General features: G+C 38.8%; 1 protein-coding gene across 1 annotated transcript; it reads left to right on the top strand.

Moving 5' to 3' along the window:
• Positions 1-303: 303 nt before the first annotated feature.
• LOC307254336 (membrane progestin receptor beta-like) lies at positions 304-2,499 on the top strand (the record flags this gene model as incomplete). Its single annotated transcript, XM_080032680.1, has 5 exons — positions 304-588; positions 684-796; positions 1,337-1,493; positions 1,562-1,777; positions 2,188-2,499. 5 exons carry the CDS (start codon positions 304-306, stop codon positions 2,497-2,499), a joined length of 1,083 nt encoding a protein of 360 aa, XP_079888806.1.
• Positions 2,500-14,226: the final 11,727 nt, after the last annotated feature.

Below are 14,226 nucleotides of genomic sequence, written 5' to 3'. Positions count from 1 at the left end.
TGGGGAACAATTTTGGCATGTAGGACACACTGAAATGTGTTTTGAATATGCTTTATAAATTTAAATATAGCCTAGGCTATGGGTTTCTTATTTGAGATGTCTCGCGTCTGACTGAGCTTCTTATTTGAGATGTCTCACGTCTGACTGAGCTGTCTTTATTTGTTTGGCCTAGAATGTAATACTTATCTGAGTTTAGCTGAGCCATACTCTACTTGCTTTCCAGTCAATTTGGCCGGGAGCAGAAGTTTTAAGTATTATTTTTCTTATTTCAGCTTCGTAGAGAACAAAGGATCCTGTCCCATCATGCCTCGTGTGTCGTTGGCCCCTCCCTCGTTGTATATCACCTTCCTCCCTGTGCTAGGCCGCCTCCTCCCTTCCATCCCTCCTACCGTTCTAGACGTGGACATCCCCCCGCTGTTTCGGGAGCGGTTCATCCTGTCTGGGTACCGACCTGTCGGTCTGCCCTGGCGTTGTTATGTCCTCAGCCTCTTCCAGATCCACAACGAGACTGTAAATGTGTGGAGCCACCTGCTGGCCGCCATCTGCGTGGTGATAAGGTTCATGATGTTCACCGTGCTTCAGGGAGGGGTACTACATTGTTGCAGTCCTGTAGTTTGTTTGACCTATTGCTGTGTGAAAGCTTTGTGTTTGACCTATTGCTGTCTGACCTTTGACGTCCACAGGGGATCCTCGGTTTTCGGCTGCAGGGTCCTGAAGGTCAGGGCCTTTCTGTGGATGTCTGCTCACTGCCTCTGGTGCTCTATGAATTCTCTGCTGTCACATACCTGACCTGCAGGTGAGCCAACAATAAAAGCTGTACATATTTAACTTGTTAAGTAACAACATAAATGTAAAAGGAGCATGGCTTTGTCCAAAACTTTGGTCCTGAAATATCTCAACAATTATTGGATGTAAAGAATGCTCTTTTTCTATAGTTATTTATGCCTTTGTTCGGGGTTCAAATCCCTGCCAACTCAGAGTAAACGATGTACGACAAGCGTATCGGAAAAACCTCAGTTTCCAGTAGGGTACTAGGTCAAAGTTAACTTTGATTCTCCATCATCATTAATCTTATACAGTATAGTCACATATAAATGCATTACCTCATCGCGATGCATCCTGCGGTCTCTCTTTCACTCTCTTTCAAAACAAATGCAGGTGCCGCCAGACAGGCGCAGTTGTTGTAAAAACACTACTGCTTTTGTCCAAAGGTGCTGCTAGAATAAACAAAAACTGGAAGTTCCTTGTGGTCACGTTAACTAAAGCGACCCCCTTTGTTGATGTGTACCAAGTGATAAACGCAGCTCCAACTCATGAACTAAGTTACATGTTGCAGTGTTGCGGCTCGCTTGTTGCAGTCCCACTCGGAGCAGGCGCATTACTCACTGTTCTTCCTGGACTACGTGGGTGTGGCCGTCTACCAGTACGGTTGCGCTCTGGCTCTGGGCTTGTACAGCGCTGACACCACCTGGACACAAAGCATGCTGGGACAGGTATGTTGTGTGCTACATCCATCCCCAGTGAATGTGTTTATATGTACTGATGAAGTTATTTCTCGCAGATCTTCCTCCCGGCAGCCGCCATCCTCGCCTGGTTGTCCTGCACCGCCTGCTGTTATGCAAAGCTTTGTTTCCGGCGACCATACCCGCTCCACAGGAAGCTCTGCCAGGTGGTGCCCATGGGCTTGGCCTACCCGCTGGTCATCAGTCCTGTTGTACACCGCCTCGCCACCCACAGCTGGGCAAGCAACTCTGCACTCCCCCTGCACATTCTGCAGGTCGTGCTTCTCACTATCAAATGATTGACATTATCTTCGAGTACATTAACATACACTTCATCAAGTTATCAGAAATATTAGAAGCCAGAGTGTAAATAAAAACTCATGATTGGTCTTTTTATCGTATCAAAAACTCCTTATATATGTGTTTTAGGTATTTTCTCTCCTCTCTTTTCAACCTGTCACAGAAATATATTCCTGTGTGAAGTCTTCATCCTACATACTTACTTAGTGATTAGGTCAATTACCTGTATGCATAGTAAGGAAATCTGAATGGTCCCCATGGGAAAGATGTAGCATAAGATGAAGAAAGTTGGCTGTTACTCAAACACATGTAAGAATGCTGACAAAAAGTTTTCTCTAAAAGAGTGAGGTGGACTTAAACTATCTTCTATCATGTCTTCAACCAGGTGGTGCTGTTTCTGCTGTCAGCCTTCTTCTTCTCTTGCCCTGTACCTGAGTGCTTCTCCCCCGGCCGCTTTGACATCGTGGGCCACGGCCACCAGCTCTTCCACATCCTGCTGTCCCTCTGCACGCTAGCCCAGCAGGAGGCGCTGTTACAGGATTTTCTGTGGCGTCGACCGGGGATGCTCAGGGAGTTTGGAGAGGAGCGCCTCCTTTTGGCCTGCGCCTCCTTCCCCTGCCTGATGCTCTGCTGCACGCTGACTGCGCTAGCCGTGAGGAGGCAAGCTCAAGCTCAGCTGATGAAAGAGCAAAGATAGGAGAAGAAAAGGAAGCTGTGACTTCATACACAGACCCCCCAGGAATTTACTTTGCATTCGAAGCACATGAGCTTTTTATAAGTGTGTTTGCAGTCAGGTCTTCCAGGGCAGACGACCTTCATCACTGTCCAGCACAGTTCTTACAGTTTTTCTTGTTTCTGACAGAGAAAGTCAAAGGTTTGACTGAAATTCGATAAAATCCTCTGACCATTCTACTTTAAAATGCAACTGAGATCTGAATTTTCCTCGGTTTTTGTTTAAGGAAATACAAATTATGATAAAAATACTTTTACACTTACATTAAACCTTTTATAAATACTATGCTATTTGAATTTTTTTTTCAGAAAGCACACAAACAGGAAGTGACATTGTGATTTCTACAACCACACAGGAAATCTTACAGCACAAGTAGTACGTGCAATAAAAATGTAAGCAACAACTGATTTCAGTGTGTTCGAAGTTGCCTGTTATACAGCTGGAATTGGGCATTAGAATATGTTTTTTTTTTGCTATCTTGCTTATTACATAATGTACACTAAATAAGTAAACCAAAACAATTCTAGAGGAATATAGAGATGTGACAGCAAAAGTTAATTTAAATTTTCAGTGGAATTTCATCTTACTGTATCGATGGACTATGCCAAGTAGTTTAAAATCCTAGTCACCTTTTTCCTAACAAATTCACATGTTGAAATGATCAGTTTGCATTGGTAGACCAGCCATGTTGCTGTTCAATTTTGAAATGTAACTTTGAAATCATGTGAACACAAACACAGGGGAAAGAATCCCATTCACCTCAACTATGGTTGGGTGCAGGCAGCAGATACCTCAAAACACCTGCACACACACAAACTTAATCTACCAATATGCCCAGGAAGCAGGGGGAAAACAAAATTATTTTTTTAAACTACCTTTAAACTGCACAGTAGATGTTGTTATCTCTCTCACAGATCACTGCATGTTTCGCTCTACCAGTCAAGCATTAAGTGTCAGTTACAGTGTTTGGGTGGAGCTGCTGATAATGTTCCAGTATCAGTTTGATTTAAGCCTAAATGAGCTTATCCCTCCCAGCTGCATGTGTAAGAGTAACTGCCATAAAATACTATGAACACTCCCTCTGTACTTTGTTCTATGCCATGACAGAGGAAGGTAAAAATTATGCTCACTATTTGATAGACTGCTACTTGTGCTAAATTATTTGTTTAGTAGAGAAAAAGAACACAAGACACAAAATTGAAAAACAATATGCAATAGTCTGCAATCCATAGAAAGCTGCCGTATCCATTACAGCTACAATACAGTGTGAAAGTGTTGGAAAGAACAAACAAAATCCTGATGATTTCATTATTCTTTAGAGTCTCACCAGTGAAACTCAAAATGTTAAGTTATTCATTAAGGTGGTGCTAGAGGAAATGTTGAGTTATTCCTCTGAGTTGGAACGTGGTCATGACTTTTGTCAGTGTGACTTTATTTATATTGGACTTTTGAGCAGTGCAAAGTCCTTTGTTAAAGCATAGGGCAACCATGGCAAGCTAATCAAATCAACATGTATAGCCAGCTAGTGAGTGAGTGAGATTACCTGTTAGCAAGTGAGCTATTTTGTTGCTGGTTCAAGTTCAAATTTTATTTGTCAAATTAAGGTGGATTTAGGCTTAACAATACAACAAAATGTTCTGGAAAAGAGTTGTACCTACAAATATAAAAACAAATATATTGCCTACATATTTAATAATAGTTCTGACGGCTTAAACATTTTAAGAAAAATATATCAAGTTTGCTCCTGTGAGCTCTGGTTAACAAACCCCAGTTTACTACAAGACAGATTGGTAACTAGCTTGTAAGAGCAAGGCTAAACAAGTCCACCCTCTGACCTGGACGCACTAAGATGAAACTGATATCTATCTTCTTACTTGACTCACTCTGGAGAGAGACAGAGAACAGGCGGACAGAGGTGGGTCTCCGTCCATCAGTCTCTCATATGCACAGTGTATTTAGTGTATGTGTGTCTTTAAGCAGCTCACTGTTTGTTCAGCCTGTCAATGAGTAAACCTAGAGGAGGAAGAACTCCTCACAATATCTAATCCTGAACTCACGCAGCTGTTTGCACCATGGACAAAGGTAGGTTTATTTACAGATTGACTTTTAATAACTAGTTAAAATAAAGTTAAAAACGTGTCAACATGGTGGATATCTTGTCTTTATATTAATGTTACACAGATTGCAATGTTAAACGGTTCAGTAGGTGTTCTCCTACTTAAGCTCTCTGAAGGTATTTAAAAATGTATATGAGTGATACAAATAATCTAAGACATTATTCAAATACATTTTTCAGGACGACTGTTGTGTTCCTAAAATAATTTTAATGATACCACAGAAATATAGAATATAGAGCCACAGTCAAGTGTCAGTATTTGTTTTCCTATGAAGAGGGAGGTCCCATTGCTCCTGTGAACTTCGTAGATACATTTGGAACATGCTTTCACATGAGATACATCACATGAATAGTGAGAGATCACACAATAGAACATATTAGAGGCACATGCTTTTTTTTAAGAAAACGTCGCTACACGTAAGATAACATCAATATCATGTTAAAGTGTGTGTGTACAGGCACATATGGTTTATCAATATGTGATATTGGACATTTGTGAAAACATATCCTTCACAAATCCGTTTTTTGTTCTTTAAAGAATAATTCATGTAATTGATTTGTAGTCTGAACAGTAAACTTTGGCAGGACTAAGCTTCCAACGTCATATTGGGTTGACGATTTGACTCAGATTCAGCTGGACTCTCACACTTAGCATCTTAACACACTGAGCAAGCTCATATGCTATTGTTGCTTATAACATTTAAACCTATTAAGTATCTTCAAGTGAAAATATGCATTTTAACTCCAGTAGAAGTACATTTAGTGTATACTGTATGTTTGTCTTTATTTGATGTTTGTTCAACATATTTATTGGTTGTCGTTTTTTATTTATTGTGAACTTTTGACCCACTACAGGGTGATTCACCTACTTCCGTCTCGATAACACAGTCATTAATCATCAGTGAAAAGTTCTAGCAGCACTTTCAGATTTAGTGCTTCACTCTGTGCAAGATATTTACAGCAGGGTTCTCAATATTTTCTTCTTGTGACTCCTAATTTAAAGGATTTAATTCTGCATTTTGGTTTTCCCTTTCTTGCTGAAAGTAAGAGACATATGAAGCTACATGCAGTCTATTAGAGCATACAGACTGTAAATTAAGGGAACAGCTAGCCTGGCTTTGTCCAAATGTAAAAACAAATAATAATAATAAAATAAAAAAGATATAGCAATTCTGCATTGGACCGTTGATTAACCTATAATGGTTAGAACCTAGAAAAAGTCTGGCACAAAATTAATTAAACTAGCTATTTCACCCTCTTTCAAGTATTCAAGCTATAGCTAAGCTAACCAGCTGGTGACTGCAGCCTTATTTTTAATTGGCAGGTGTGAGGGTGGTATCAATCTTGTCATCTAACTCTTTGCTGTGAATGTCATTCAGCATGTATTTCCCAAAAAATTTACTTTTCCTTTAAAAGACACCTGAAAAAAAATCATTAGTTCAGGGAATCCCTCTGCACATTGTACAGGTTTCCATGTTAGCAACTGTGGGATGAGCTTCAGTTCAAGTGCGGAACTTTTTGATATTTCTGAAATGTTTACTCTAATGATCATAAATAACACGTAACAGCAAACGAGACCAAGTGCAAATAATGCTATTTTTATATAGTTTTTCTTGATGCCTTTGTCATGGGTACGCTCAGCCAGGAACAACAGCTGGCGTTGTAAAAACACTACCGCTTTTGTCCAGAATGAACACAAACTGAAAGTTCCTCAGAGCACCTTTAAGTTGCTTCTTGTGTTTTTATTGACAGGACTCAATCAGGATGATTAAGCTGCTGCTGCTTCGAGTCTCGTTGAGCTGGAACTGAGAGAACGAGGTACACTGACATCAGACAACAAGCACCGTTGGTTTTAATGGTGTTAAACACTACTATGTTCTCATGTAGCAGTTATGTTAACACACATTCTTCTGTCATGAATAGTTTAATAAAAAAAATTTTTTTTTTTGGCAACTGAGCAGCTCAGCAGAGGTAAACGCTTAAACATAATATTTTAATAAACTAGAGTTGTAGAATAATTTTCTTCAAAGATCAAGATTTCTTAAAGAAATATGCAGTGAAGTCGCGTGTATTTGATAGACACAAAGGGGAAATACATTCTCCAACCTTTGACCTTCCACCTATCATTAATCGTATCAATGTAAAGACAAACTGTTTTGTTTCTTTGTTGATTTTCTTTTTATACATGTAACAGTCAATAGGTTTCTATATAAACCACAAATAGTCAGTGTAGGTTCTCATAATGTCTGCATGTCAGACTTGTGTTTGTTTGTTTTTTCCATATAGGCCTATAGGTCTTCAGTAATAAAAGCTGTTTAAATATTGTCCATGCGTGACTGTAACTGCCCCTCCCCGTTTCCTGAAAGATCCTCCGTTTGTATTGGCATGTTGACCCAAACTGAAACCAAACAGCCTGCAGCACATTTCCGTTGACCGTCTGATGTTTGTGTGAAACTGAACCTGAAGCTCCTTTCTTAAAATGAATCAACACAATTTGATGATCCATATAAAAAGAAGATAAATGTTGTTTGTAACCACCGTTTCAAATGACACATATGCCTACAGGTATTTTATGGTCGTCTAATGCTTATTCTTGTTAAAACAGGTAACACTATATACAATTTAAAAAAAATACTGCACATTGTCAAACTGTAGACAAGACTTAAGAGTCTCCAGTCATGCTAGCAGCGCTAGGTCTGTACTGAGTTACAGCTTTTAGGGTAATTCTAACACCAAAATGTTAAAATGTGTCACTATTATAATGCTAACATGTATAAACCAGGTGTTAGTTTTACCTTATTAACCATCTTATTTGTGCATGTTGTGTGCTAAAATGTGCTCAACTAAATAACTAAACATGACGTAGAGCTAAAACAGATCACCAAAGGAAGATCAACAAAGTTGTAACAAGTTCATCCTGCGCGGGGAAAAAAAACATCTGAAACACATTTGATACACATCTTTACAGATCCGGGGCTGCTTTTCGTTCACAGTTGAGGCAGTCAGCCACACCATAAGTAAATTTAGTCTCGCATTCCTGTCACAGACTCACAAAAAGGTCACACAGAGGTCAACCTATACATGACTCACCTGATGTTCTCTCTCGACAAACCTCAAAAGCCTTTATTTTTTATCTTCCTCAAGGCACCATCATTTTATTTGATCTCTGTCAACAGGGACAGAGATCGAAACATGGCGGCAGTCGGAGCAGAGGTCACCGGGTTGTGCTTCCTGTCGTCAGGAGTCGTCAGTTTCTTCATCATCCTCCTCCTCCTCTCCATCTTCCTCACAGCTTTCTGCATGGACTGCGGCAGGTCAGTTGGTTCTGTTTATTACATGTCTCATAGATAAGTTGAAGTCTGGTTATATTCTGTATTTCTTTACAAATCCCATGTGAGTTTAGACTGAAACCAACAGTCTAAAGCCTTCACCATGAACACACACAGGGCATAGTTTTGTTTAACTCAGTTCCCTCGTACACATAAAATAAATAATTTAAATAACAAAATATTTTTTGCATTAAAGCATCATTAAATACAACTGTAGGCCTACTGCTGTGGTTTAATCGGCTACATTTCAAACGCATTAATTAAGAAAATCAAACCAATTGAAGAAATGGTGTGTATCATTTATTCAAGTCTTTCAATTAACAAAAAAAAAGTAAATTAAAATGTAAATAACGATACATTGTTTAGATTTAATAATGAATGAATGTCTATGATTAAATTAATGATTAAAATCAGATGACTGACTGTCTTTTAGGTTTTAAAAAAGAAGGTTGACCTGAATTGTCTTTCTTTCTTTTTTTTAGGCGATCATTTGAGCTTCATGATACTGTCGACAGAAATCCTTCAACTCTGATCAGAGTGGTAAGAGAACTTTGTTCTATGAGATGGTGAATGTCCCCACCGAGATTTCCATCTGTTTGTTTCAAACAAAAAACCTCAGAGAGAACAGAATACATTGTTAACATCCTGTTGACTGACAGGTGAAACTGGAAGAAGCAATGGTGGCGAGAGAGAATCCAATGATCAACGAGATCCAAAATGACGAAAAAGGTGAGGGAACTTCTAAACTGCAACATACTTTGCTGGGTAAAGATGAAGAAGCTTAGACAATATAATAATAAAGTTAAACTGTTCAGTTATTTACCAATACACTCAGATCAGAATGCATATTATTTATCCACTTACGTTTCGGTCTTTATCATAAATACACACACATGCATATACATATTTCACGTGGAAAGGCATTTCTTCAACAAACAAAAAAAGTATACATTCAAGAATTGAGCATTTGTAATCCATCAACCATCAAAAATCAGACAGTTTCATTCTGGATTCTCTTAAAAGTAAGTTTTCTTTCATTTGCATGTGTTTAGAGTATAAAACTGTCTCCTTCACTCCATGGAGGTGCCACATGATGGCGCCACAGAACACCCAAGTTCAGTCTGGAAATCCAACATGAACTTGTGTGTTTGGGAGTATAATTAATTGAGGGAACACACACACACCAACAGAAGTTATGACAATTTATATAGTGTGTGTCTCCTCAGATGAACACACCAATGGCAGTATGGCGGTGATCAATAGGGCAAGTGCTTCTGAAACAGCTGGAGGTATTTTTATTTTTTAACCTGTTGAGCTGAGTGAATAATAAAAAAATCTCTTTGTGTCAACTTTTGATTGGCCTACTAAATACCAAAACATATAAGAAACCTAGTTACTACATTTCTTGACTGCTGTGTGTGTGTGCGTGCATGTGCATGTGTGTCAAACCCTGCAGAGGAAGATTCCGTCCCATTCACTCCATGGAGAAGCCACCTGGGTGCACCACAGAGCCACGGTCTGTCTTTTAATTTTTTTGTGAAAAGGGGTCTACTATTTAACATTTATGAAACAACTTGCATTATAAATTGCATGTGGGTGAATGGTCCAAAGGATGTGACGTTTCTGTGATAAGAGATTAACTATTTTGATTATCAATTATTATGTGTTATTTATAAATAATTCCTCACAATACAGAATGTGTATAATTTCTTGTGTGAATCAGGTACCAATGAAATACTTTGTTCCTCCTCCTGCTGTTTAAATGTACTGTAGGTACAGTGGAAGAAAACCAGAAAAAAAAGGGGGGGAGTAAAGAGAACAAATACACGTACATCTTATAACATCAATGATTAGTCAACTTGCTGTTATATAATATGTCTCTGTATACAGATATGAACACCTCAAACAATTCTGACTCCAAACACATCTACGACACCATCGGGGAAGGGCAAAGCATTCAGACCGATGTCTCATCTCCATCGACCAACCACAAGCCAGGGGATGAACGCAGCGCTATCTCCACAGCTTCAGTGGATTTGAGCCAGAGGGATTTAATGTATGCACGAGTCAGCAAGAAGACAAGAGCAACCACCTCCTCAGTTCACACACCTGAGGAAGTGGAGGTAGAGGAGGATAAGTTCTCCCCTCCACTGCCTGACAGGAATGCACAGCTGGACTGATGAGGGGATGATGATGAAGGACATGAGACAAAGTATTAAAGGACAGAAATGAGGGGCAAAACATGAAGGATAAAAGATAAAGGATAACAGGTGAAGACGAGAGTAAAGAAGAAATAAGACGAACAAAAAGAAAAGAACAACCTACAACATAAAACATGAAGAAGTAGATGATGGGACGAACAAGAGAGGTATTTCTCTACATTAGTCGGTAATGTTTTTTTTGATAGCATTGTATAGCAAATCATTATTCATCGGTTTCCAATCATCCATCAATGTTTAGATTGATTTCCTTCATTCGGGGCAGCTGTTGGTTTCAATCCATTTCTATTATAATCAATTCTCTGCAGGGAGTATTCCGTCAAAGCCTATACATTTTATAGTTGTTGTGCTTTTTATGTTGTGTTTGTGAAACACTAAAGGTAAATATAAACGATAATTTACGATTTCTGCTTGAGTTAAGGTCATGTGACACAAACTGATGACATGACCTCTACATCTCCAAAGTGTAAGCAACAAATGTGTTGATCCTCTGGGGAGCATGAATTTTCTTTTGTGAATGTCAAATGGATTCACTTGTGGAGACCTGGTCACACCATGAAGCATCACCGACATTAATCTGCGTGTCTGTGAAATATCTGGTTTTACAATTTGCGGACACAGGGTCGTTGGTGAGCTAACCAATGATACATGTGAAATCGTTATATTTAAGCCTTAGATTTAACTGCAATAATTGAAATTACAGCAAAATGTGACAATTTTCAGTCAGCAGCAGCATTTCTGGCAGGTAGATTTTTTCCCTTTCCTCTCCACTTTTTCACTCTTTTGAATGTCAAAATATTTGAGTCTATATATAATGTTGTTTACTTTTCTCTAAAAATAATAAAAACCAATACATTTGAAAGGGGACAGGGATCATGCAGCGTTACAGTAGATCATTCCTTCATTTCATGTGATATTGTGTCATCCCGATCATGATAGGTCGATGCAAGTTTGGAATAAAGTTGCAGCATGTAGAATGTCAGTGTGAGTCAGCTGATGCTGGTGTGTGTGTGTGTGTGTGTGTGTGTGTGTGTGTGTGTTGGTAACATCCTGCTGTGATTAACTGAGTCACAGTTGAACAGACGGTGGATGAATGAAATGCTATTCTACCAAGTCGACCAGCAGACTGTTAAAACAGTTGAAAGTTTCTTGTAGGCCTACGTGCACACCAACAGATAACAGCAGCTCACTCACACACACACACACACACACACACACACACACACACACACACACACACACACACACACACACCACACACACACACACACACACACACACACACACACACACACACACACACACACACACACACACACACACACACACACACACACACACAGCTGTCAGTAAGATCTTCGTCCCACAGGTGTTGATGGGGTTGAGGTCAATCCTATTCTTTACTCTTCACTCTATAAACAGCTCATAGGCTATTAGCATTCTAACGTAAGCATTGTCAGCTGGTTAAGTTAGTTACACAGGCTACAGTTATGACTGGCAGCAAGGTAATATATAGAACAACTACGTCAGAACTAGTTTAGTATTGATTTAACTCAAATCAATAAACACTGGGCTTTGAGTTGATCGCTGCTAAATACAGTCAAACATGTTCATGTGATGTAATCATCAGCTAATCATCCAGCAATGAAATGCATTGTGGGTGATTTGATCACAGAGTCAATGCACAACTCAAAGACAGAGAGATACACATGAGCTGCGTCTCACGATACACGGCCATTCTAAGCTGGCTGTGAGTCCCTGTAGAGACACAATAAAGTATCAAAGAATACTAAAAACAAACCTAAAGAGGATTAATGCGCTACTGACGGACATATTATTATTATTACTATTACAGTGCAATTCACAGGAGCTGCTTATGTATAAAAACCTTCATATGAATTGTGGATGGTGTGAAACAGCTCCATATCGATCTTTAAAAACAAAAAAAACTTTATGAAAATATTGAGTTTCCTCTTTGTCAAGTTTAACTGGTAGTGACACAACAAAGTTCAGTTTGATGATGTCTGTCAGAACAAGTACTTCATAATTTCCTGATAGTATAAATCGCTAAAGTACAGTTGATTTATTTTATGCAAACACAAACTGACATGAAACAGTATTAGAACTTTGATATTACATTAACAATAATATGGTTATAATGCCTACTCCAACATGACATGATGGAGACTTCAAAGTAGCATGCAATGGATTATGGGAAACAGAGGAACCAAATCTTGGTCAAATCTTTTTTGACATCAGAGAGGAATAGAGGTATCAGTGATTCTTGAGAACCTATGTAACTGCTGTTATGAAAATATTTAAAATTGTAGATGTTATTAGGGATTAAGAATAGAATGTCTGGAGCACAATTATCCCCTTAAATTTAATTTTATCATTATTATGTCAAATATCAATAAAAACGGTATTTCTACAACACATTAATGTTTTATAAGGATTCTAAGTGGTGGGACCACTTTACTGTAAGTCAACACCGTCAGACATTTCATTAAAATGTAATAAAATCAGGCGAAATAAGGGGCAGCTGTCACTTTGAAGGACCTCTTGTCAAATTCTACCTCTGTAGAGTACATGAGAGTCAGACAGGCTCTGATAGGTGTTGTAGTTTTAGAATATTTTACATTCCGAATCTTGAAAGTCCTGTGTCACAACCATGATATGTCAACACCGATTTACAATTTCTGAAGAAGTTATTCGAAATATTTTGATAATTTTATTTTCCTGAAGTAGTTCATACTAGCACCTAACATCAACAGAAAAACCAAATGGCTACTAGATACATTTCATTTGTTATGTTTAAGAAACGTTAAATATGTCAACACCGCCAGACAGGAAATGTGACTGTGGTGATAGGCCAATGACGGTAAAAAAAAAAGAAAAGCTGGGAGGTTGTGTCAAAGCTTAGCTCAGTAGCTTAGTAGATGTTGGATACATGTTATTTAATTTGCCGAAACTTAGGATTTGTATTTTTTCAACATTGCACCCTGTTTTGTCCCACTTCTCAAGAATCACTGGTATGCTACTTCTCTCCATATGGATAAACAGCAGTTAATGCTCACACAGTTGCTATGAAGCTTCACACTTCACAGGCTCATTATTCCCTTATCAGGATTAAACAACAGTGTGGGAAAGTGATAAAAAAAACTTTGGATTGTGTCTGCCTGATATTTATATTTGTAAGATCAAACACTAAACAGTCAACACACACTGAACTAGGTCATGATTCTGTTTATTATTATTATTTATTAAAAACCTAGTAATAATAATGCTGTTGGTGTTGCTTTATATTGCTTTTACTATTTTGATTGGTCAAAGTAACGCTGTAAATAGCCCTACTTGTAATACCCTTAGTGCTGGAAGTGGGTCAAACTCCAAAATTAAACGGCATGATGTTCCTTTAAAAAAGGGGCTCGTCACTATCAGCACGTAGCTCACGAGTGCAAGGATTGCATTTTACGTGCAGCTCACACACACACACACACACACACACACACACACGCGCACACACACACACACACGCACACACACACACACACACACACACACACACACACACACACACACACACACACACACACACACACACACACACACTCTGAGGATACGAAGAGGGAAATAGGGTAGAGGTTGGAGGCACTGGAGTGAAGCACTGATCTCCGCCCACAGGCTGGTCTTTGTTATCACACACTGTTAATGCCCACAGTACAACTACACAGTACTGCAGCGCTCACAGTGACACTACATGCAGTGGTAGGCCTCCAGTAGAACGTCATACAGATGTAAACTGCAAAACATGATTGTTGTACGACCTAAAATTGGTAGGCTACATGAAAAAAATATATAGTAGCATATGGTAGCCTACGTCCAAGTAATTCTAGCCTATAATATCACCATAACTAATTCTGTCTGACATGCACCATCAGACAGCTCTGTAGTTCTGCATGTTGCTGCATTCCTGTGCATTGATATTAAAAAATAAGTGTAATATGAATATGTATTAAAGTGAAAC

This window comes from Ammodytes marinus, assembly GCF_949987685.1.
Source record: "Ammodytes marinus genome assembly, chromosome: 1".
In the NCBI taxonomy this organism is placed as follows: domain Eukaryota; kingdom Metazoa; phylum Chordata; class Actinopteri; order Uranoscopiformes; family Ammodytidae; genus Ammodytes; species Ammodytes marinus.
Note: the sequence above shows the minus strand (reverse complement) of the source record. Positions and strands in the feature narration are given on the sequence as shown.